This window comes from Cheilinus undulatus, linkage group 23 (assembly GCF_018320785.1).
Source record: "Cheilinus undulatus linkage group 23, ASM1832078v1, whole genome shotgun sequence".
NCBI classification, from domain to species: Eukaryota; Metazoa; Chordata; class Actinopteri; order Labriformes; family Labridae; genus Cheilinus; species Cheilinus undulatus.
The window spans coordinates 23130209-23156891 of NC_054887.1; the positions used below are offsets into that span (position 1 = coordinate 23130209).

At 39.6% G+C, this 26683-nt stretch overlaps 1 protein-coding gene across 2 annotated transcripts in view; it reads right to left on the minus strand.

Annotated features, from left to right (window-relative positions):
- The window catches only part of LOC121505378 (voltage-dependent calcium channel subunit alpha-2/delta-1-like), a 167712-nt gene that overhangs the window by 14321 nt on the left and 126708 nt on the right, over nt 1–26683 (minus strand). The window contains exons 23-35 of one of the 2 annotated variants that reach the window (XM_041780650.1): nt 22896–22904; nt 21681–21741; nt 20396–20502; nt 18588–18672; nt 18324–18386; nt 16491–16600; nt 16334–16402; nt 15889–15956; nt 15769–15807; nt 15608–15679; nt 8362–8514; nt 7269–7321; nt 6890–6945 (exon numbers count right to left, since the gene is read on the minus strand). In XM_041780650.1, coding sequence (XP_041636584.1) covers nt 6890–6945; nt 7269–7321; nt 8362–8514; nt 15608–15679; nt 15769–15807; nt 15889–15956; nt 16334–16402; nt 16491–16600; nt 18324–18386; nt 18588–18672; nt 20396–20502; nt 21681–21741; nt 22896–22904 — 945 coding nt within the window. The remainder of the gene's footprint in view (nt 1–6889; nt 6946–7268; nt 7322–8361; nt 8515–15607; nt 15680–15768; nt 15808–15888; nt 15957–16333; nt 16403–16490; nt 16601–18323; nt 18387–18587; nt 18673–20395; nt 20503–21680; nt 21742–22895; nt 22905–26683) is intronic. The other variant, XM_041780651.1, reaches the window with a different exon arrangement.

Below are 26683 nucleotides of genomic sequence, written 5' to 3' on the forward strand. Positions count from 1 at the left end.
TGCATCCATTATTGTTTCTCAATGTATGACAATGTAACTGAAGCTGGGGCAAAGGCTTTGTATTTGTAAATAAAAATATTTGAGGGCAATGTTCCTAAAAACAAATGAAAGTCAGGAGTGAGACTTAATTAGACAGGGGAGGTTGTACCACATCATATACAGTGACAAAAGAGGACAGTTTTCTCCTTCCTGTTACTCTGCATGGAAAGGGATTTTCAGCTCAACCATTGAACAACTGCAGAATTAAAAGGCAAAACCTTTGGACATCAATTTTTTAAATCTACACTGCTTATCCTGTGTGGGGTCATGAGGGTGCTGAGCCAATCCCAGCTGTCACCGGGCGAGAGAGGCGGAGTGAACCCTGAGCTGGTCACCAGTCAATCACAGGGTGATCTCTTGGACAGATAAAGAAAAAAAATACACCAAATGTAATAAAAGTTCCACAGGCATTGATGACATTTCCCTTTCAAGATAATAGGATAAACGTGTCAATGAGAGCAAATCAAACTAGCTCAGCCTTCAGTCCAAGTTTACATTTGCTCTAAATTTAAACACATTCCCTTCAAGCCTTTCCTGTGATATCATGCCCACAAGAATGGAATAAAACAAAAAGAAAACAGACATTAGGGAGTCACAGTAAGGCGGATGGTTTACTCCTCATTGACATTTGTGTGAGACTGTATCATAGTAAGACTGATTTACATAGTCTCAGCGACCTCACTCATTGTTGTCTTGCCCTCTTTGGTGCCCTCTAAATGAAAAAAATACTTGGCTTTGTGTTCTCTACATGGACAAACATTTGACAAAGTGCACTCTTAGGTGCCCTCTTTGGGTAAAATCTGGCGTATGGCCCTGTAAACATACAAAATTTGATAAAGAGCCCTCTAGGTACCCTCTTTGTGGACAAAATTGCTTTCTTAAGCGCCATCTCTTTGGGCAAAATTTGGCTTATTGCCCACTAATTGTATATAATTTGACAAAGAGCCATCATTGGTGCACACTTTGGGGACAAAATTGGACAAATAGCCCTCTTTGGTCACCTCTTTATGGGCAAAATGAGACAAATTGCCCTCTTTGAATCTTGTTTTGTTGAAAAAATTGGACAAATTGCCCTCTTTGGTCCAGTCTAAATGGGAAAAACATGGCTTTGTGCTGTTAAAGTGGACACTCATTTGACAAATTGCCCTCTGGAGTGCCCTCTCATTGGGCAAAATCTGGCATCTTGCCATGTAAATGTACAAAATTTGATAAAGAGTCCTTTCAAGTGCCCTCTTTGTTGAAAAAATTGACCTCTTTGGTGCCCTCTAAATGGAAAAAATGGCTTTGTGCTGTCTAAGTTTCCCTCTGAAGTGCCCTCTCTTTGGGCAAAATTTGGCATATTGGTCTCTAAATGTACAAAATTTGACAAATTGCCTCCCTGGTTCCCTCTTATTATTAGCTTATTGCCCAATAACTGTAATTTGACATAGAGCCCTCATTGGTGCCTGCTGTTTGGACAAAATTGGACAATTTGCCCTCCTGGTGCCCTTTATGTGGACAAACTTTTGACCAAACAAATCCTCTATGGGCCCCTTTTAGGGTCAGAATTGGACAAACTGGACAAACTGGACAAACACTTTGGTGCCCTCTAAATGGACAAAATTGGACAAAGTGACCTGTTTGATGTCCTCTTTGGGGACAAACTTGGACATATTGCCATCTTTGGTGCTCTATTTGTGGACAAAACTTGACTTGATGCTCCCTAAGTGGACAAAACGTGGCTTTGTGCTGTTTAAGTGGACAAACATTTGACAGTAAGCCCTGTAAAGGGCCTTCTTCTTGGGCAAAATTTGGGATATATTGTCCTCTAATTGTACAAAACTTGAGCCCTGATTGGTGCCTTTTAAATAGACAGAATGGGACTTTTTGGTTCCCCCTAATGGATAAAAACACTCGGTTTTGTGTTCTCTAAGTGGACAAAACTCTACTTAATGCTGTCTAACTAAACAAACATTTGACAAAGTGCCCTTTTAAGTGCCCTCTTTGTAGACAAAATTGGAAAAATTGCCCTCTTTGGTGACCTTTTTGTAGACAAAACTTGGCTTTGTGCTCTCCAAGTGGTCAAACATTTGACTAAAGTGCCCTTTCCTCAGGTGAAATTTGTGTACAAAATTTGACAAAGAGCCCTCATAGAAAAAATTATACAAATTGCTCTTGAGATGGAAATAAAAGGCTTAGAACCTATAAGTGAATATGTACTGTATATATGATAAATTGTCTCTGCTTTGTTTAAATAGAAAATGTTAGCTAAATTGTGATCCATGCTGTCTCTCTACCAAACAATAAGTGATGAAATAACCTCCAGGGTTGTCTTCAAGTGAGGAGAGTATCCTCTCAGTGGATAAAACCACATGTACAACAGTGGAGAAAATGCAACAAAGTGCTATAAGCTTCTTGTTACTAAATTCATTTTCATTTACATCCTTCCTTGTTAAATCAATGGTTTAATGGTTCCTAATTTCTCGTCTTTTTACAAATGTTTGACAAATTTTTGAACACTGGTGCCCCACAGCACACAACAGGTGCCCTTTCTATCATTTTGCCCCTGACCCTCAAACATCCTGAGTCCACCACTGAATTATTGCACAATGACAAGCATCTGCCTTTTGACGCACCAAATTTGAACGCTGGTTTTTTGAGTAAAAGAAGACACTTGTGCCACATTTGACCATTTGTCCACCTGGAATTCCTGAAAAGAATGTTTGTTACGTCTGGAAACATACTGCTTCCTGGCCATGGCTTTAACCAGCATTTCCGGCTTCATTTTCAACACCAGAGGTTCCTGCTCTATGAAATATTGGGCCATGGGGAGAAAATGCAAGAGATCACGGTGGCCCTGACCTTGGCCCACTAAATTCTAAACAGTTCTTCCTTGAATATAAAAGTGGATATTTGTGCCAAATTTTACTATAAATCCACCTGTAATTCCAAAGAAATAGTGTTTAGTACCTATGAAAACACAGTGCTTTCTGACGATTGCTTTCACAAGCATGTAGGTGTAAATCCCCCCCCCCCCCCCCCCGGTAGGACTATACATCTATGGAGGACAAGATAAACAGCATTAAAATATTCTGCTTCAGCTCAACAAGGAGAAAACCATTCTACCTAACTGTAAATCTAAAAGTCTGACTTCTCCTGAGTGGCCAGGTGCATGAGAGAACACTGGATTTCTCTTTTAAAGGCTCCTGAGACTCTTGGCTCTCAAAAATCACATACCGTAAATCCCTGCAAAAAAAAAAAGTGCAATGCACAAACAACATAAGCAGACAAACCATTGAGTGGATGAGTGCAGTGGTAAACAAACAAGGCATGTGCTTGTTTACCCAAGTTTTAAAAAGAATACATTCCTACTCACTCTAAACTATTCAGCTGTTTTTGCTTTAATTTAACAGCATTTTGAGAAAAATGTCCTTGACATTGTTCTGTTACACTGACAACATAGACGAGAAAGGAGGGAATCTGTGGTTTTCATTAGAGATGCATTCTGCTGCATGAAGAGTCATGATGATCTGACCGTTATACCAGAAACACGGATTGAGGCACAAATCTCCAAACCTGAGCAAATTAAATCATGATTTACTCTGCCTTGCATGACACCAGCACCTTTAAGTCCGAATATGTCATTTTTCATGATTTGGATGAGGCCATAATTTAACAAGTTTCATCTTAATCATGTTAAAGGTTAATAAGAGACAGTCCTGTTAGGCTGCTCTGTTTTGGGTCTGTTGGCTATCTGGATAATCTAATAGCACATTTGTACCCACTAAACAACTCCACGGTTGCACAGTTGGGGTCAGGCAGGCATGCAATAACTTAAGACAAATAAGCATTACATTGTTCCTGTACACCAGGGGTATCCAAACTATGGCACAAAGGCCAACAAAGGCCAACATGGCACACAGCAAATTCTGAAAATAAAAACAACTAGAAATGCAAGCAGCAATAAAGGGCCCTTGCACCCTGGTGCATGCTGGGGTGTGTCGCAAGACTTGCAACCATGGGAGTGTTGGAATAATTGTGTGTAAGCAACCCATGCTGTGTGCTGCAGCAGAGCAGAGAAAGTATGTTGATCCTCCAAGGCCTGTTATTTGTCATGTAAAATGAGAAAAGGACATTAGATGTTAGTGATGCTTTCTTGCGGTAGGATGCTCATTAGCAAAAACATATAATACACATTTAAATACATAGAGGGCAAGACCCTAACTATGCCAGATTTGATGCAAATCATGAGTTTTATTGAAGAGTTACAGTGACTATCTGTGTAACGGTAAAATAACGAACTACTTGGCAATAAAGAAACAGCCCAATTGTGTCACTTCCTGTTGCCAGTATGGGTATTACATCAAACTGATTAAATTAATCTTTGAATATGTTGAGGGGCAGACCTTGATCCGACATGTGAAATGTGAAGGCAATCAGATGTTTGGTATGAGAGTTGCATCTACTTCCTGTCAAACTGGCGAGATGTTGAAACAATTGCCACTGCCAGTAAAACATATCTGTGTTGTGGCCAATTATTGACTCCTTTATTTCAAAATCAGAGCTCAATAGGTTAAACACAATAGAAGGAATGAAGACATATTGCGTCACTTCCTGTGGCCAGAAGGGGGCGCTATGATAAGATGTTTGCATGTGAGCAGGTTCAGTGTGAAACTGTTGTCTTGCAAGGAAGAGCAGAAGATCACAGAATATTGATTAATAAAGTTAAAATAGGTTCAAGTCATTTGGCACCATCAAAGATGGCTTATTTTGAAATTGAGATGAAGCTGGAGGACTTCCTGTTGGCATTTGGGTGTGGGTCTAGGAGGCTTTTTTGTACGTCATATGATGACCCATATGCAGAACAAAAATCATCAGCCTAGGTTGAATGGTGACAAAGTAATGATATTGCTGTATGAATGTATTCAGGATCAATGAGTGATCATCCCTGAGAGGTTTGGTGATGACAGTCAAAAGCGTTGAAAAGTCATAAAGCATTATTGGTTTCTTCACTGCAAAAAATGTACAAAAAAGTAGTTCAAGTTTGGGCTTCTGTCATGGCACCGCCCTGTGGTGAAAATTCACAGTTTGCACAACTTTAGATCTCCAGGTTGTGTAGAATGAGCTAAAAAAAATCTGGAGTCAATTTGATGAAAACCCTCAGGCTAGTTTGTTAAAATATGAAACTTGTGAGCTGCCCAGAAACACCAAAATTTGTATACAATACATATGTGTACTGATTTTCATGCACATAACCATCATCCAGTCTCGCTGATACTGAACAATTACAATGCATTTGAACATTTGGACAATGCTATTCTTCCAACTTAGTGGCAGCAGTTTTAGGAAGGCCCTTTACTATTCCAACATGACTGTGCCCCTACACAACATAAAGATTTAAGTTGAGCCAACATGTTCCGGGTGCTCTGCTTAAATAGCTGGCTACTTTTGTTGAGCCTACTGAAATATAAATTTCTATTGGAATTTTTTTTGCCACCTCAACATTTTCAGACATGAGCACTTTATGGCAACATTAAAGGTCACATATTTTACTCCTTTAAGACAAGTTGATATTGGTCTCAGAGGTCCCCAAAACATGCCTGTGAAGTTTGTTGCTGAAAAAACACTCCATTATAGGTTTTTTTGTATGTCTTAAAACCCCTCCGTTTTAGCCCTGCTCAGAACAAGCGGTTTCTGTGTCTGTGGCCTTAAATGTTTATGAGCTGTCTGACTCCGCCCTTCCCAGGAAATGGATATGGTTTAATGGATGTGGCTGTCCTCATCTTCATCTCAGCTGCCAGCTGAGAGGAGGATAGTGAGGCCAAGGTGGAACTGTCTTCCAAGCAGGTAGGGCCAACCAAACCTGAGGGTGGTGCTAACTCCCTTACACAACATCATGAGGGGAGAATTTGAGAACAGCTTGTTTCAGCACACATTTTCTAAAAGGTGTGTGTGGGGGGTTCTGATTCTTGGGGGAAACATAGTTAGAAAAAAAAAAAAGTGTATTTTATATAATATGTGACCTTGAAGTATTAAGTTGGGCCCCTCAGTTCAAAAAGCTGTTTTACATTGAGCCCTAATATTGCTTTTTACACTGAGTGCACAAAGCAAAGATGTTTAGACAGGGTTTGATGAGTTTGGTGTGGAAGAAGTTGACTGGCCTGCACAGAGCCCTGACCTCAACCCCATCGAGCACCTTTGGGTGGAACTGGAACAGAGATTGTGACCCAGGCCTTCTCGTCCAACATCAGTGCCTGACCTCATAAATGCTCTACAGAATGAATGGGTGCAAATTCCCACAGAAACACTCCAAAACGTTGTGGAAAGCATTCCAAGAAGAGTGGACGCTGTTGTAGGTGCAAAAGTGGGGCAACTCTATATTAAAGTTACATGCATTAGCCAAGTTAGGGCCAACAAAGGCCCCCTGAAATCTGATTGGCCACAATGACTGGCTATTTGTCTTGTCAGCCATTCGTGGAAAGCCGTTTTTTCCTCAAGCATATTCAGTTTGTCAGCATATCTGAGCCCACACTGGATCGTATTTTAATTCACTAAAGGTGAGGTATGTCAGAGCAGTGTAGTTATCTTTATATTTTCTGAATGTAGCTCTCAGTGAGAGAAGTTTGGCTGTAATAACCTGTTTTATTTCTAGCAACATATTCTTGGCCAATGTGCTCAAATTTAGAGATAAAGAAACAGTTTGAAAATAGTGTGTTTGCTATCTTTTAAGACCTTGTCAAAGTAGTTAAAACTTATCATTTTATTTCCATAATGAGGCAATTTGAGCTCTCCAGAGTGTAACATTATAAAATGCCGTATTAAAACCTTAAAGCTCTTTTCTGCTTTTTGTATAAAACTGACAGGAACTCACCTGCATCCAGGAAATTGGGGAATGTGATGCTGACCAGTAACTGTTGCAGCAGTGACCTAAGAGCAAAAACAAACCCCCCAAAGGAGGATTAAAAAATATATCTCTGGATTCATTGGAACATAATGTACAATAAATATTCTGTGTAAATGCTAATGCAACGATAAATCAACTGTGGATTTTTTGGAATGCGTACTGTCCTGGGAACAATTCAGCTGTTAAACAGATGCTATGTGTCCATTTTGTAGGAACAAATCCTGGCCTGCTTTCTATTACATTCCTGGTTTAAGGACTTATATTGCTGGATTTTTATAGTATATATTTTAGGTATTAATCATTTGAAGACAAAGTCTGTAAAAAGTTCTGGGAAAAAAAGGCTCACCATGCTGCAGCCGTTGCCCACCATCCAAGATTCAAAATATCTGCAATTGTGGGCTGAGAAAGAGACAAACAAAGTGGGAATTAGTGCAAAAAAAAGAGACAAATCTAAGCATCCTGCTTGTGTTTACAGAGGCTGCAGACTGCCCAGTCCAGCCAGGCAGGCAAAAGGTCCAAAGAGTAGACTTGATTTTTTTTTCCACGTTTTCAGAGGAAATTAGAGCACAATCCATCTTAACAGATGGGAGCATAAATATGTAAACAAGGAGCCAGTGAGAAAACAAAGCAGCACACGGTTTGAATCAAAAGCCCAACATGCTGCTCTGATTAGGGCTAGCATGCGAGGGCCTTGTTTTGGTGAATCACTGCTGTATCCTTTCTCTTCAGTCACCGGTGTGTTGAGTCATCAAGGAGTCTTAACTAACCGTGTTAGAGGCATCGCTGGCTGTACATGGCTTCTTTGATCAGACCATATCTGCACCTTTCATCTCACCTTGCTAACACTGGGAAGTTGTAAACATTTGAAGTCTGAGTCGGGGAATTATATGGCTCCAATTTTCTACCTTTGAAGGGAATTTACACATCTGTAAATATCTTCTTTTCTTGTCTTACTTCTGCTGACTACTACATGAGATTAATTAGAATTAGTAGACTGTCTGCAGCCTTGTTTGCATCATATCACTCAAAGTTGTAGGTGATGAAAAACAGCACCTCTTTCTACATCACTCGCCGTGTTAGCCAAGCACGCTAGACCACCTAATCCTGTTACTGTTACTCCTACTCCCACTCTTAACGCTTTCACCATACCCTCTGCTTCCCCTCTCATCTGCTCCATCCAGATTTATGGCTCCCTGGAGTGTGAAGGTTTTTCTGTATCTGACCATTTGGAAGTGTGCAAGCAAGCTGGTTTGGCTACAAATGCATGCATGTGTCCTTGCATCCGCCTGTGAGCTAATGCAGAGTAATGTATATATATATTCAAATGGATATCAAAATGTGTTAACATGTATATGTGGGTGTGCGTATGTGGGTGGTGTAGTGTGTGCGCTTAAGCATGCTAAGTTGTGTGTAGACGGTCTCTGGCTTATGTAACTCACCACATAGACAGATCGCAGGCCTGCAGCCGCCTTGCTCTCTCTCTTGGGGTCACAGAGCGACTGGTAGTCGAAGGTCTTTTTAAAGGTGAACAGGGACGAGTTGACAAGGTTTCTCATGAGGATCGGGTCGATGACACCAAAGAACTGGCCAATCTAAGAGCAAGGGGATGAAAGAAATTCCAACATTTTTAGAAAACCATACATTTTTTTTAGCAACATTTGTCCTCCTTTCTTATTTCAACTGGTGTGTTTCCACTAAGTGGTCTGGTTAGGATCAGTACAATTTGGCACAGTTTGGTGCTGTAAACCCTGATCTTACACACTTTTCAGCAGTCAATGCCAATCCAATCTAAATCACTTCATTTATATAGCACATTTAAAAAACATTAATGTTTTCCAAAGTGACTTAAACACATAAATAATACACTACAACAGCAGAAATACATCTAAAAAACATTAGGAAAAGGATGTAAAAGCAAATAAGAACATCATTGAATCAATGAAAGGAATAAAAAACAGATTATAAAAGTGTAAAAACAAATAACAGTCATAAAAACTCAAGGATTAAGAACATGAAATATAAAAGAGGGCAATGATCTCACAACTGTCATGCTCACTTCAAAACAAAAAATAAAAATCTATGTATTTTTGTTTTTTGAAAAAAAACAAAACAAAACAGATTTCTTTGAAGAAATGTCAATTAAATCACCTGAGTGATCATGAGAATGTATCTCATGTGACTGTAGTATATAGACACCTTTGTCTGGAAGGTCCAGTCACTGGTTTATCAGTATTCCTGGCTACATTACACCATGAAGACAAAAGAACACCCAAAGCCCCCAGAGTTCAGTTAAATTCATCACCAAGAATTAGAAGGAATATGCCACATGTGTAAATCTCCCTAAATCAGGCCGTCCTCACGAACAGAGTGAACGTACAAGAAGAAGACTAGTGAGAGAGGCCACGAAGACACATATGACTACTTTGAAGGAGTTACAAGCTTCAGCTGCTGAGATGAGAAAGACTCTGCATACAACAACTGTTCACCAGTCAAAATTTTATGGGAGAGCGGCAAATAGAAAGCCACTGTTGAAGAAACTCATTGAATCTCAACTAGAGTTCACTAAAACGCACGTGGGAGACTCCATGGTCAAGTGGGAGAAAGTTCTTTTGTCTGATGACACCAAAATTGTGCTTTTAGCCATTTTTTTGTTGTAAAAAAGCAAATATATATATATATACAAATCAATGAAAGGGTAAAACATCTAAGGCGGCTGTTCTTTTTTATAGGCACTGTAGGAGTCACCACAGAAGAGGCTCAATCATCTTGGGTTCCAATCTGTCTTTAGACAGAAAGCCATTCTGTCTTGATGAGGTGAAGCTGATGTCAGAAATGTACATAGGAGCTTATCTGTTTAAAGAACTAAAAACAGAGGATAAAATTTTAGAATGAATTCCAAAATGAACAGGGAGCCAGCAGAGAGAGGCCAGGATTAGAGTGATTTATGTCCATGTTTACAAGTACCAGTTAAAAGTCAAGCAGTGGCATTTTATACTTACTGTAAACACCACATAGAACCCTGTTAACTTCAACATAAAGGGCATTAAAGTAGTCTAAATGTGTAGAAATAAAGCATGAATCACTCTCTCAAAGTCATTCAAAGATAGTACCTGTTTAATCTTGGACAAAAGTCTAGAACAGTAAAAACTGGAGTTTATTTATTGATACAATTTAGAATCACTGTCGACCTTTATACCAAGAGTTAACACTGTGGGTTTACCATAAGGTAGCAGGGGGTCCAGGTCCCTGAAAGGTGCTTCCCAGCCTCCACTGGGGCCAAAAGCCATGAGTTCAGTTCTGGTTTTGTTAAAGTTTAAAAAGCCAGGGCACAGATGGCCTTGTGGTTTAAGATGTGCCCCATGTAGGTAGGTCCCAAAAATGTATCTAAAAAAATGTGAAAAGCTAAGAGCCATCCAGTCCTCAAGGTCTTTTAGACAGTCAAGCAGATGTTTAGCAGAGCTGCCATCATTTCTTTTAATAGGCAGGTAAATTTGAGTGTTGTCTGCATAGAGGTGGTAAGATATGTGGTAAATTAACCCAAGAGGCAGAAAACCTTGCAAAGCAGATAGGTTTGCCGGACTCCATCTCCATCATCAGACAAAATCCATCTTGAAAAGCTCCAATCCACAACATTTGTGCCAAACCGAACACCAATCGACTTGAAGCCGTTTGTAAAGGCTGCCTTCAGTACAGAGATTACCTCGGATGTTGCTTTCGCATAGCGTCACTTTTACTACAACTGGACATGGTTTCTGTATGAAAAAAGAATTAAAACAACAGTTTTCGTTTCTGCGATCTGCTTCAGCATGAGTTTGTGAGAGATATGGGATGGTGATAGTTGTGGTACGAGTGGTTGTATACCACGGATGCTAGAGGAGGGATTAGCTCGGACGTAGCCACAGTGGCAGTTTTGTCAGAACTGAACAATGTGACTTTATTAAAGCAATGGCAGAGAGCAACACTGAAAGCTTCTCATGACAGAAAAGATGTTTTCACTCTTCTTCAGGTCTGTTTCGGCATGGGTTTGTGATCGCTACAGGTAGTGTAACCAATGGCTGCTGCCACAGTAGCTATTAGCTCAGATGTAGCTGTAGAATAGCGGCAGTTTAATTGGAACTGTGCCACACGTCTTTTTAAGAACATAGAGTCACACCAAAACCTTGTCTTGGCAGAGATGTTTTTGCATGTCTTCTGACACGCCTTGGCATCAGTTTTATTCACCTAGAATCTCCGCCATTAACAATCTACAACAGGGTAGCCTGTCAGCTCAAGAGTAGTGCATGCATACAGGGTCATTTTGTTTGCTCTGATTGGTCTGACATGAAGGTGACAGGCAGAACGTTCCTCCAATCGCCTTCAGAGAATTTTTTGATAAGTCCTGCCCTTCCCAAACACTTTCTATGGGAGCTTTCCAAGATTAATGCGGAATATATCTCTGTAATGGATATAAGAAATAGTTGATCTTTATATATAGATCCATATCAGCATACATAAACATAAGAAATAATATGGAAAAGAAAACAACCTTTCAAACAGGAGGAAAAACTTTTTGAACTTCCTTCACAATCAACACAAATTTTATTTGCTAAACAGTATATCAATGTTTTTGTCCATAGCCTGTTTATGATAAAATGAGGGAGAAAAGCTGCTAAAGAGGATCTCTTAGCCTCCTGGCTCAGATCATTAGAAACATTTTGTTCCAGTTTAGAAAATCAAACTATTTCTTTATGTTGATTTTTATGTCCAAAATGTCAAAAGCTCTGCTATTTGTAGATTCCAGCAGATAAGAGCACCCACAAGGCCATGAAAGTCACACACATCACAGTGCTCTAACTATTGCCTGTTAATACACCAGTGTTTTCCTGAAAGTGCAGAAAACACGCACGCACTCTAACACACTCAGTAAATCACATTCAAACCAGGATGATGGACCTCAGTATAATCTGATTAACACAGTCCACCAGGCGGCCATAAATTTCCCCTAAGAGGAAGCAGTTTGTCTCCGCATTTCAGAGGTGTGACACGACCATGTGTATGGGAGTGTTTAAGTGCCTGTGTATTCAGAAGGGGTTTGTACTGTATTCATCTACGTGTGCTAAAAGACGGACATGTGAGGTGTGCATGGGCGTGAGGAAAAGCGAACTATCCCTTTCCTTCCACCTTGTGAGGTCACCGTTAACAAGCCGTCCTCCACACATCCATTTCTCTTTAGTGTAACAGCCAGAGGATATATAAATCTTCCAATCTATAATGTAAAACGAGCCTTCTCTCCTTCCCCTGTGCAATAACACAAATAATGAATTAACAGTCGCAGCCCTGCTGGCTGCAGACTCCCCGAGGGTTTTGGCAAAAAAGGAACGTACTAAAGCGAGGAAGACATAAAGTGAGCGGGGGAGAAAGCGAGAAGCTCACAGGGAGAGAGAGGGAGAGACTTTGCTCCTGTAGGAAATATGATTGAGGGCACACAGCCTTTTCTAAACAAAGCCTTGGGCCCCCGGGTTTTAGTGCTGCTGCCAAACTTCAGAGGGCGACTGATTTATCCGGCGCACACCCAGCGCTGATTAGCAAGGAGCCGAGGCAGCATGAAAAAACGTTTACTCAGGCGGCAGCGGGTGACTGCACTTAGCGTTTAGCATAAAGCAACAGGCCTCCTAAGGCCTCCTCTAAATGTGCTTGCGTGTTAAAGAAAAGGTGAGTTTTTACAGGTTAAGAATTGCTTGGACAGTTGGAGGCACCCTCTTTGTCTTAGCGGTGACATTTGACAGAAAATCTCTTCCTTTTTTAAATTCCAAATGTCTTAAATGTCACTCACTGTGGCTCTTTTAAATGGAAAATTTAAAAACCAACTATCATTCCTTCTATGTGGCCCCTACCCTGTGGTAGGGCAGGCAGGAAGGCATAAAAATGAACTACTTTGGTGACTTTGGCGCCCCCTGTGGCCAAGCAAGTACACATTATTGTAACTGATTTTGTCCTTTACATACATTAAATGTGTTCTTTTTTCCCTTAACCAAATAATCTGATCCTGCCGTCTTTAACAATCACTCCCTGCAAGGCTCTATAATGACAACATACACCATTCTGTACAGCTAGCAAGCTACGGCAAATTTTCTGAGAGGACTTCTGGGGAAACGCAGGGTTAGCAACCAATCATGAACAGACATCGCTACTGATGATGCAAAAAAATATTTCTTGAGGTAATACTAGATATTATAATTACCTTCTAATGATGGGAAATATTGATTAAAAAACATAATTTTTTAATTGTTGATTTAAAACAATTGCCTGTGTATCTGTGCGTCTGTCTTGATTTGCACGCCACACTGTTGCTCTCATTGTTCTTGATACCTCTTTGAACACTTCTTGGGTTTACTAGTTCTCAACTGAAACTGGTGTGTTGTCCAGTGATCACTGTTAGGTGCCTTTGCTCTTGTTTCTGGTGGACCAGAGTGAAGTTATTCACTACATTGGTCACCTACTGCCTATGTGGCAGGGGATTGTCTATAGCAAAGGCTGACTTTCTAGCTCTGCAACTTATCTATTTGCTCCATACTTGTCATAAGAAGCTGGACTTTGCCAAGGATGTTCAATGCAAGATGGCAATTTTTTAAGTATGAAAATTTATAAATACCTCAAATTTACACCCAAAGTGAAAGGAAATAACAGAATACTGTGCTAACACTTTAACACTATGAGTGTTAAAAATCAACACAACAAGGGAGTTAAGATATTAACACTTTCAAGTGTGATTTTAACTTGAAAGCCACAGATACTGTATAAACTCAGAAAAAGTGTTATATTTAACATTATGGGAGTTAAATTAACACTGATGATTTTGCCGTGTACATCTGACCGTGTAAACTTGTGACTATCACTTGAGTGCGTCCATGGCTGTATTTGTTTTACTTTAGGATTTCATGAACTCAAACAGATTGTTTTAATATTAGTCACACTCAAGCTGCTAAGTGCAACAATTTGATGTTCATACAGTAGCTATAAAAAAATTATACATTAATATTCTGTTCTACTTTCATTGATTTAATATTTTTCAACAACAAGTGGCCTAACTACTGATATCAAATATTCATTCATTTGTAAAGATTTTCACCCTCTGAATGTCTGCTTTTGTCATAATGCAACATATCTTTTAATTGAAAAAAAGAAAAAATAATTATTTTCAATATACAACATGCATATTAATTTCAGTGTAGAATGATTCTAGCCAGGGATATGCAAATGATTAGCAGCAACATTAATTTGTATGCATTGTTATTTGTTGTGCAAAGTCACTATCTGCCTCTCAAGGTGCTAAGAGCAAAAAATGTACTTTTCATAGTTATAAAAAAAATCATACTTTATTATTTCTTCTTCTTTTTTTATTGAGATCATTTTTTTCACCTAAAAATGACCTAACTATTGATATCAAATATTAAATTTTTTGAATTCTTTGAATGCCAGTTTTGGCATAATGCCACCATATTTTAAAAAAAAAAACAAAAAACAAAAACCAACAAAAAAACAAAAAAAACAAAAAAAAAAACCTGAAAAGGAATTACTTTCAATATACTATATGCAAAGTAATTTTTTGTGTTAAATTACAAAAGTCTGGCTGCCACAGTAAGAGCATAAAATGTGCTTTCATACTAGTAGCTATCAAATTTTTATACAGCAATATTTCATTATACTTTCAAAGAGCTATTTTTACCTGCAACTGACCTAATTATTGACATAAAAACCATTAATTTTTAAAGATTTTAAACCTTTAAATACAAGTTTTTGTCATGATGCCACCATGTTTCCAATGGATTATTTTCAATATACGACAAAGTAAATTTTTATGTGTTGAATGATTATAGCCATAGATATGCCAATGATTAACAGCAACAATGATTTGTATGCATTTTTTTTTTTTTATTTTTTTTTTTTGCATTTTAAGCATGTTTTTCTCCGAATGTCAAATATGACCAAAATTACACCATCTGGTGGAGAGTAGTAAAAACAATAAATTCCAAGGCAAAAGCCCAGATTGACACCCAGTTATGATAAAATACATGCATTATACTTTAATGGTCAAAAAGATCAAATACTGCAGTTTGAATCGGTTTCAATGGTCCACTTTTCGTGCATAACAGCTTGAGTGTAACTCTTGCCTGTAAACTGTGTATTTTAGATCTACTTTAGGAGCTGAGCTGGAAATAACAAGATCAAATAAAAATAAACAATCTTGCCAAAATTCATGCCCTTTACATGAACACAGCCAAAATTATCAAAAAATGAAGAATGAAAAGCGTGTAAGATTTGCACAACTTCCCCTGAAGGTTAAAGACATATCTGATGAGTATATTTTGACGTTTTAATGAAAAACTAAACAAAGAAACATTTACAAGAACTCTTTCTGTGTTCATCAGCTGCTGTAACAGTGACATCTATGAACATGTTTGGCTGAAAGTCAACAGTTAGCACAGTCACCAATTAAACCCTTACACCAGGAGCCTTACGTCCGCATGTAGAGGAAAAAGTTTGTTGACAGTGACCACTCGTCATCTGTTCTTGGAATCATCATTAACTTTAAAATTCTGCGCTGTACCTTTAAAGCTCTTATAGTGTTTCACACATGAAAGCAGTTCAGCCTTTTCAAGCCAACTTGGCCTTTTCTTTTTAAGTGTGTGTACATGAAAGACCCACCTTTTCAATATCACCCTCCTGATTGGTCATCACGAGGAAGCCACCATCATCCAGAATGACACAATCTACATTCTGTATTCACAGAGAGATTAAAATCAATGCTGCACATTTATGACGTTTATCCATTATGAATGGGAGAAAAATACAATCCATCCTTTTACCTTGTCATTTCGAAGGCAGCCACAGATCTCATCATTGCACTACAGATTAAACAGAAGGATAAATGAGACGGACAGTCTAATTATAAAGACACTGCACGTAGGCATCAAGCAGACACTCACATTCATCTTCTGAGTGATATTGATGAAGATCGCCATCCAGGCGCTGATGTCCATCTTTGCACCGACCACTACGATCAAACACAAAAAAAGCCAGACATCCTACATCACGGTGGACCTCTGCATCAACTTTACTCTCTGAACTTTGGAAAATCCAAACTTGGCCAAGGATCACAGGAGACCAGACAACTTGATGTGTGGTTTGTATGTGCGTGTGTTTGTGTGTCTATGTCAGAGGGAGAGGGAGAATAGACGAATGAGGAGTAGCAGCCTGTAAAAAATAGCTGTGTGAGTCTGAAGATATACAGAAATAAGAAGGTTGAGGTTTAAAGTTTTGAAACGAGGGTGTTTAAATCTAACAGTAAGTGTGAGTTTGTTTATATGGAGCTCACTTCAGAAATAGAAAGAATAAAGGTGTTAAAGAAACCCTGTGTATGTGTGACCTTACCGGCAGGTTTGAGTATGATATCATCAATCTTGAGGTTTACTGCTCTGCTCACCAGAAGTGATTCCATTACTGCAAGAAGAAGAGTAATGGAATACTGTTTATATGTGCAGACACATAGACACCAAACACATCCATACTGTAAGTCTGATTTACTCACTGCTTTCTTTTTTAGCATACGGTGTAAAGATATAAAGTTCATTGTCCAAGCTCCGCTTATAGAAACTTGACTCATACGTCTCTGCTTCTTCTGTCCAGTCCATCCCAGCGCTGGTGAATACAAAATGCAAAACACATAAAAAACACAAACATTACTAATATTGTAAACTTTCCTATATGAGCCCCACAACCTCAGTCTCTACAGTCAATGGTTCCTGTAACATCAATAACATTTGGCCTTTTTTGACAATGTGACTGCATAAATATTCACCCCCTCCAAGTCAGTATTTAGTCAGGTGCACCTTTGGCTACAATCACAGCACTGAGTCTGTGTGGATAGGTCTCAATCAGGCTTGCACACTGCAATCTTACAGCCCTTTTCAAGTCCAACCACAAACTCTCTACTGGATTGAAGTCTGGGCTTTGACTGGCCCACTCCAGAACATTCACCTTGTTGTCTGTAAATCATTTCTGCGTAGCTTTTGCTGGGTCACTGTCCTACTTGAAAATAAACGTTCCACCAAGGTGTTGTTCTCTTGCAGACTGGATTAGATTTTCCAGGATTTTCTTTTGTTTTGCTGCTTTCATTTTACCCTCTGCATTTACAAGGCATCCCCACAGCATGATGCTGCCACCACCATGCGTCACAGTGGGGGTGGACTGTTTGTGGTGATGTGCGTCAAACATATCGTCTTGTCTGATGGACAAAAAGCACAATTTTGCTCTCATCAGACCAAAGAACTTCCTCCCACTTGACATTGGAGTCTCCCACTTGCCTTTTGGTGAACTCTGGGTGCTGTTTAATGAGTTTTCCTCAACAGTGGCTTTCTCCCATAAAGCTTTGACTGGTGAAGAACCTGGCAACAGATATTGTATGCTGAGTCTCCCATCTCAGCTGCTGAAGCTTGTAACTCCTTCAGAGTAGTCATAGGTGTCTTGGTGGCCTCTCTCACTAGTCGTCTTCTTGTACAGGCACTCAGTTTGTGAGGACAGTCTAATCTAGGCAGATTTACACATGAGCCAAATTCCTTCTACTTCTTGGTGATGAGTTTTACTGAACTCTCGGGGATGTTCAGTCCTTTGTAAATGTTTTTGTATCCATCCCTTTATTAATATGTTTTAATAACCTTTTGCTTGTCATGTTCTTTTGTCTTCATGGTGTAATGGTAGCCAGGAACACTGATTAACCAGTGACTGGACCATCCAGACACAGGTGTCTTTATACTTCAATTGCTTGAGACACATTCAAAGCAGTCAGGTGATCCCAATTTCACTGATGGCGAGACTACTAGCATCAGTTGGCTGAACCTCTGTTGAATTAGGTCAGTCATTTTAAAGGGGGTGAATTTGTATGCAGTCCCTTATCCTTCCTTAAAAAATATATCAAATTTACATTAATTTGTAGAAAACTATTTTCACTTTGACATTAAAGAGTTTAACTTTTTTTTGGTAAAAATGCACTATTATCTTGACTATGACGGATTTTTTAAATCAATAAAAGGGCAAAACATTCATGCTTGTTTTTAAAGCCTGTTATGGTCAGGCATCACCTTACATTTGCAATGTCCTAATATTATACGAGCCTCATTACTGTTGTTTAAATCTCAGATAAAGAGAATTTTACATCCATAGTTACCAAAGTGTGGTAAACTGAAGGAACAGACTAGGGCTAAATGCCAAGAGATAAATGCCAAGCTTTGCATGGTCTGCTAGAACTTTGACTCAGTCCCTGACAAGTGGCAGCGGATGTTTTTCATTTTAAAAGAGCGGATGATCCTGAGCATGTCTGTTCATTTCAGTGCTCCTAAATCAATTCTCCTTCCTTGATGATTACCTCTTGGGGTAGACTCGCGTGATCCCTCCATCGGTGGCAACAAATCTGGCCGAGACACCATGCCTGACAAGCAGGGGAGATAGAGCTATAAAATATACAGTTACAAAAATCTGGAATGTGCTTCATGTCTGCATGACATTTATTGGTGATGCTGGAATACCTGAACCATCTGTGGTGAATTTTTCTGTATAGACATTCATACCGAATACAAAGCATTGGATTAGCCAATGAAAAGAAACAATAGAGGTTTCAGGGCTGACTCACGGTGACTCCTTATCTTTCCAAGTCTTCACCAGTTCTGAGGTGATGCCAGCATCCAGGAGCAATCTGTTCACCAGCTCCACATTACCTACAAACACCACATGAGACCCCTTAAGTTAGCGATTAAAACCATTTGCTTAATCAAACACTGCCAAAGTCAGCAATTAACTATTCAGTCTTTGATCAGCTTTGAAGTCTTACATCTTAAAAAATAGGGATACCCTATTTGTTGTTTCAGACTTGGCTTGGGAAGCCCATGTAACAGGAATCAGCTGGAATATGTGGGATTAATTCCAAAGGAGCATCAATAGCCAAAAGGGAATGCATAGTAATATGAGTGAAAAGAAAAATGAAATGAAAGGTAACCAAACAGAATAACAACACATGTTCTGCAGAGTTTTCTTCACATGGAAGCTTCCAAAATGAATTGCAAATTGATTGCAACATGTGATGTATTAGAAAACTCTACACAAAAGTCCATATGAGAGAATCTTTGAGAGAACAATCTTACAGACAAATGGATGATTTTTTAACACAAGGTTTCATGGTATATTAAAACTAACCAGCCAAATTGGTTGATAAAGGTGTCAGATTTTCCCCCAAAATCCACCTGACAGATATAACTGACAATAAAAGCTGCTCGCCGATTCATTGGCAGTGCCCACCACTTTGAACTCTCCAACAACCTGCTTCACACCATTAACAACGAGGCTCGTCGATACACCCCCACCACCTCTCCTCCACCTTTATGACACACCACACACATCAGAGAAAACAGCTGGTGTAACACTTTATCCCCCCCCATCCACCTCCACCTCCACCTTCCCTCTTTGGGCAATGGTTTTCATTAGGGATACTTTATTGAAGGCAGCCCAGGAATTCCTAATGTACTTCAACTTCTGCACCACTGCAGTGGCTTAACCGAGGAAAGCGTGTAACGATACTCAAGCTGCCAACAGTCCACATGGGCCTTACTTTAATTCTCTTTCTAACCTCCCTGTGGACTCCATTAAAGTAGCAGCTAATAATGGAGTAAGTAATAATTCAATTGGGTTAAAAGTTTTACTGGGTTGATTTTGTTGAGATGTTTGAACTAGGTTCCAAACTGGAGCTCTTTTATAGACGCCTGGGAACCTTTACTGTTACTCACTGGGTATAAATGCATATCAATGAGTATATGCACCAATGGCAGTGATGTTAATGCATTGGTCAGATGTTGGGAGAAGGTCCACCAGCCCCTGATTTGTGTTTTATTGCTCGGCTCGTGCTCCCGGCTTGACGTGTCCTGCTCTTTCTCACACACACACAGTAATTGGACGAGGCCGAGTGGGTATAGGTGGGGTGGTGTGTCACATCTAAGCCGCCGTGCCTCACACATGTGCACTCAGGCGTGTGATGGTCAGACTTTTAGAGTTAGCATCAAATGGGTAACGTGAACAGAGGGGGTTCCACATCACAAAGCATTGCCTGGTCATGCACACCCAAAAAAACTATCCAACCAGATCTGTGTTTCACTGAAGGGAAAGACCTCTGGGAATAGGTTTCCATTGGCGTTTTTCCATTAAATGTTCAATGCACACCTTAATGCCAAGCCAGATGGGCTGAGATTCGCTCACTTATGCATTCTAGGGCAAATACCATGAAGCTTAGCAGCTCTTTGACATGTAAATGGGCGTCTGTAAGGAGTATGACGCCCACGTGTGCTACAGACAGTAAAGTAGATCCAGTAGAAAGGCTTTGATTTTGGAGGAAACATAATAGTTGATGGCACCAAGATAAGGAGAGGCATTTCTTCTTGTTGTGATACTCACAACTGGGATCGTTTGGAGTCCTTATGTCGATGTAATCGTTGAACTCCGTGAGGAACTCTGTGTTGTTTGTGTTCTTGTCTGGTGGCTTTAAGTCCTTACAGTACACCCTACAGGAAAACAACAGAGCTTTATGCAAAATCAATGAAGTAGAAAAATGTAACTGTGCAAAGCAGATGGATTGGCCAGGCTCCATGTCTGTCATCATGCAAATTAATCTTAAAGCTCCAATCTGGAACAGTTGTGCCTTTTCTGAGAACAGACTGGACCAACCAGCATCAATTGAGGAAAACAAGGCGCTAACTATGATGGGGTTTAGAGTACGGTTTAGACCTCCCCTTTTTGTAAAGTGTCTTAAGATAACTTTGGTTATGAATTGGCACTGTACAAATAAAGAATGATTGATTCAGGGTTTTTTTTTTTAAGTTTTTTTAAGATTTATTTTTGGGCCTTTTAATGCCTTTATTAGATAGAGAAAGGACAGTGGATAAACTCGGAAACAGGGAAAAGAGTGGGGAGAGACATGCGGCAAAGGGCCACAGACTAGACTCGAACCCAGACTGCCCGCACACATGGGTAGCGTCCTAAACCACTCAACTATCTGCACTCCCCATGAATGATTCAGTTGTTCTGGGAGAGGGTTGCAATCACTGCCACCAGTGTAGCATTTAGGTTGCATGCAGCTATAGTATACATATTATCATGTAAAAACACGTACATGTACGACAAACACACCAGCATTCTCAACTTTTTCACAAATTCCTTTTCTTTATCCACATTATTAAACCTAAAACTTCTTAGTTTTAAAATGCTGACTCTCTGAAGATGAAAATTTCCTGACATTAAAAACTTAATGAACATCTTTAGGATTTATGAGTCCTGCAATACTTTCAGTGACGACTGTGGACTTATTTGGTGCTACAGATCTCTTGAGTTTTGGGTGCAGCTGTTCATTTTCAATGTCCAGGTTTGATTTGGGTTTTTTTTGTCTTAATTGAGGCAACAGCAGAAAAAAAAAATCTCACGCAGGTAGGATGTTGCAAAAGGAAAGAATGGAGCCAAGGCTCTCAACGACATTGTTGAGTCTGAGGTGACATCAGTGAATTTCTCCCGTTTAACAGTGTTGAAGTCATCAGCCTGTGTTGCTTAGTCTTGCCTTGCTGCCCCCACTTTGGGAACCAGTGACTTATGAAAAGGTGGCATTATATAAGCCCTTAACCGGTCTCACTGTCACTTTTAAATCAATAATCCTACCAAATATCAATGTTAATAAACAGTGTTGTCTTACCTTGGCGCGATGAACGTGTAGCCGTATTCATCAAATTTGTCCACCAGCAGGCTTTCAGAAACTGGTGAAAAGTAAAAAGTATTAATTTCCTCCCATACAGCTGATATTCAACAGAAATAACCACTGTATGCAGATGACATAGTGCTCTATTTGTCAGAAAAAATCAGTCTTAAAAAAATTCTGGAAATTTATTCAAGGTCACACATTATACTCTCTGTTAACAAGTTAACACTGGTCTCAGAGGTCCCAAAAACATGTCTGTGAAGTTTGTTGCTTAAAAAAGTACTCAGATACTGGATATTAGCATGCCGACAAACCACTCTGTTTTAGCTCTGCTCAAAACAGCCTGTTTTAGTGTCTGACCATGCCCCCTGCTGGCAGTGGATGTTGCTATGGTTTTCTTTATGTTTATAGCTGGTAATAGAATGGAGAAGAAGAGAAAAGAACTGCATACAGTTTCCCTGAATTACATCACCAATGGGAAAATCTCCAAATGGCTTGTTCAAGTAAACATTTTCTGAGTGGCAGCACTAGCAAGAGAAGGAAAGGAAGAGTGACTTACAGACCTCCTACTAAAGTGTTTTTGCATAATATGTGACCTTTAAAAGAAATAATTCCTTTATGAACCAAAGGTTAAATTTCAACCCAAATTCCAAAAAAGTTGGGGCACTGTGTAAAATGATAGAAACAGAATGCATGGATTTGCATGGAGGTTTGGGAGAGGAATGTTGTCCAGTTATTGTCTGATGTAGAATTCTAGCTGCTCAATAGTCCTGGGTCTTCTTGCCAGGTTTGTCATTTTATTTGCATTGATTTGCAAATCATTGCATTCTGTTTTCATTAACATCCTACACAGCACCCAAACCTTTCTGGAAGTGGGGTCGCATTTCTAATCACATGACAGACTGAAAGAAAACACTGGTGCAAAATACCTTTACATATTCAATTTTTCCCTCTTAAAAACCTGATAAATTCTTGACAAAATGCAATGGTTGAAGTTGGTAGTAAGAAAAAGGAAAATTAGACCAGATTTACTCTGCAAAGAAATTAAAAACTATAAAGAATAAAGCCTGGAGCTAAAGCTGTGAGAATCAGGTAGATAAGAGTAGAATCACAATAGACTCTGTCAGACATGCCAGGCAAAGGGATCGACGGGGCTCGAGCGAGAACAGGAGGATAGAGATGAAAGTAAAAAAGGAAAAAAAAAATACTTGCCATTTTCCCCTGGAGTGGAAAAAAATCCCAGCAGAGAGAAAGTGAGTGGAGGAGAGAATCATCCCCCCGGGGAGGAAAAGACGAGAGGGAAAAGAAAGGGAGAAAAGAAAGGACAGGGTAAAACCACAGGGGTCAGAAGTGGCACAATATTTTATTCACAGAGCAAGTCCTGAATAGAAATATTGCATTCCCAACAAAAGGTTTAAGGCCTTTGGATGGAAATGGAGATGATGCTGATGGAGAACACAACCAGAGGCTTAGAATGTGGTCAGGACTTATGAAGTTGACGTGTTTTTAGCGTTAGCTTTCCTCTTAATCTGATGTATTTGCACATAAAATATGAACCACAGCTTATAACCTCCTTTGACAAAGCATGCCATGTCCACTGTAGATTATTCCACACAGTGAAATTCTCATGACGACATGGGCTTCTCCTTGTCCTGTTTTCGGTGGTCGTGATTAGGAAATAATTGCACCCATGTGCCTTTTTCTTTGATATTGGGTCAGCACTTGCTAATCCAAGAAAGTATCTCTCATGATGGATCGCAGGGAGATTTGAGGAGTGACGGCTGCTTATTTTTTGAACGCCTTTTCACACTCACAATGACATATTTGCCAGTTTGTGAACATTCTGCACAGAGCTGAGTAAATACGTTGTCTAAGACATGTCTAAATGGGTTTCTACATGATTAAAGATCACACATACAACTATGCAAGACAAAAACCAGCACAAAGGAATGAAAAATAGATGTGGGAATTTGATGCATGATAGAAGAGGTACAGTGTAAGACTCAAACCAGGCCTCAGTTTTAGTCAATCCTGTGGAGATTCACAAACAAAAGTGATGACACAGCACACAGAAGGACACGGGAGAGATGCAGCTTTGTGTGTCAAGCGGGATCCTGTCTTCCATTAGGAGTTATTTAACAAGGTTGTAAAACACAAAGTGAGTCAAAGAGGAGAAAAGCCAAGAAAACAAAAAAAGCACCAACTCATGTTTTGGGCGCACACTCACAGCTTTCTCCTTTATGGGAACACCCTAAAATAATGCAAACATCCTGCTGTCTGTTCTTTGGACCACAGTGCCAAAACCACATCTGAGGGCCATCAGAACAGGTGGGGGTCCGCTACGTACATGCACACCGCGTGCACGCCATGTGTGGCACACTGTGTGGGCGCGTGTTGCATGCGAAGCCCTGCTTGTGAGTACAGACGCCAGTTTGATTCAGTGCTGTAGAATTGTCATTATTTATCAGTAATCATTAAAGAGAAGAAAACATAACAAGAACAGCATGCTTCTGTGGGTGGACAAGTGCAACATAATGTTAGGGGGTTAGAAGGTGAAGCACAGGGAGAAATTATTGCCCTAGATTTCCCAAATTTCAGAAGAAAACAGTTTTATTACAGTGTTTATTGAATTTAAGGTGAAGATTAGTTTTAGGTCATGTTTGCAACTGAGTTCAAATTCAGGGTTTGAGGTTTTAGTTAGTATAAAGCTGGCCATGAGTCTCTATTTGCAAACATTTGTAATAAAAAGTGGGTCATTCTGAAGAGCCCAGTGCCTTCAAGAGTGATACTTTACTGGCAGCACCTTTGCAATGAGAAGGTTTGTGAAATTTCATCATTCCTAGATATTCCACAGTCAACTGACAATAGAAAGTGGAAGAGTTTAGGAACAACAGCCACTCAGTAATCACAGAGAGGGGTCAATTGAGGCTTTTCATTTAACAAACAGGAGCCTCAGTATCATGTGAAAGAATCACACACAGCCACAACAGCCTCACAAATGCTTTTTGAAGAATGGGATGCCATCCTACAGCAGTGTGTCACCAGGCTGGTGACCAGCATGAGGAGGAGGTCCCAGGCTGTTCTGGCTGTGTCTTCCACATGCTACTGAGGCTCCTGTTTGTTAAATGAATAAATCGTTAAATTGCCAAAACGTCTTGTTTCTTCAGACTTGAATTATCCATTCCCCCAAACAAAATCAAACAAGAGTCAGTGGTTGTTTGGTGTTGGCAGAGATTTGTCAAATTTTTCATGGGTACAACCCATCTTCTCAGCTCTGCTGCTCATCCCACAAATGCATGTTCCTTACAAATGTGGCTCCATTTAAAAAGAAAATAAACAGGCTTTCCAACGGTATAAAGTTTATTACCAAGTTACAACAAGAAATAACCTACCAAACACTAATGTCCTTGCTTTTTGTGCCAAGATTAAATTATTTTTTTTGCATAAACCCCTCCATCTCCAACCATTAGGAGAAAGAGAGATGGCCCCACCCACTCAGGGACGCTCTCTGTAGAAGCAAAAGGGCGGAACTTTATCACAAGTATAGAATTCAAGGAGAAATTAAGTTTTCAAACAGAATACAGAACTTTTTTAATCTGGAGAGACTGGTGCCAAACTGGACATCTACCCTGAGAGTTATATATTTTACCTTTAAAATGCTGAAGTCATTTCTTTCCTTTTGAAGTCTATGCCCTTCTGTCAAACCCCCTATTTGTCACATTCCAATGTTCAGGTCATTAAATAAGCTTTAGAAATAATTTAAGATAACCAGCTTGAAGACAAAAGCCAGTTTTTGAATGATGATTTCATTCATTAAGGAAAAAAAGCACCCAAACCTATTCCAAATAGCTGGTTGTGCTACTCTTGGCAGCAAGTGTTTGCAATAACTGGCAATAAGTCATGGAGGAATTTTGGCCCACTCTATTTTGCAGAGTTGTATTAATTTAGCCATATTGTAGGCTTGTAGAGCACGAGAGGCCTGGTTAAGATCATATCACAGCATCTCAATTGGATTCAAGTCCAGACTTTGACTAGGCCACTCCAAAACCTTCATTATGTGGACTTTTTGGACATTGCATGAACCAAGTGTGCTTGAGCTTGAGGTCACGAACTGATGGACGGACATTCTCCTTCAGGATTTTCTGGTAGAGAGCAGAATTCATGGTTCCTCCAATAAAGTTGGTCCAGAAGCTGCATAACAGCCCTGGATCATCACACTACCACCACCACGTTTGACTGCTGGTATGAATTTCTTTTAATTATCACCTTCCAGAAAAGTTCTCCTTTTGTCTCATCAGTCTACAGAATATTTCCCCAAAAGTCTTCAGGATCATCAAAATGTCTCTTCCTATTGTTGAATCATGAGTCTAGTGAGGCCTGCAGGTCTTTAGATGTTCTGGTTTCTTTTTTGACCTCCTGTATGAGTCGCCGATGCACTCTTGGAGTAATTTTTGTAGGAAGGCCACTCCCGGGAAGGTTCACCACTGTTCCAAGTTTTCTCTATTTGCGGATAATGGCTCTCACTGTAGTTCAGTGGAGCCCCAAAGCCTTAGATTGCTCTGGGACCCTTTCTAGACTGATAGATATCAATGACTTCTCATCTGTTCTTGAATTTCTTTAGACTGTGGTAATTACTTTTTCACATAAGGCCAGGAAGGATTGGAGGGCTTTTTTCCTTAATAAATGCAATCACCATTTAAAAGCTGTATTTTGTAGTTCCTCAAGATATCTTGGTCCAATATTAAAATTTGTGTGAAGATCTGAAACATTTAAAGTGTGACAAATATGAAAAAGAATAAGTTATAGTAGCATGGGTGTATTTCTTACTAAGTTGCTCATGCATTCATCTGCTAGACCAACATTCATATCTAAGATATTCGATTGCATCATTTTCAAATGGGTCTGAGCTCAAAATAGCACTTAATTCAACTCTACAAGTAAATATGGAGGTGATGAAATGCCACATAATGATGGATGATGTGTTGGGGAAGTTTTAAGTC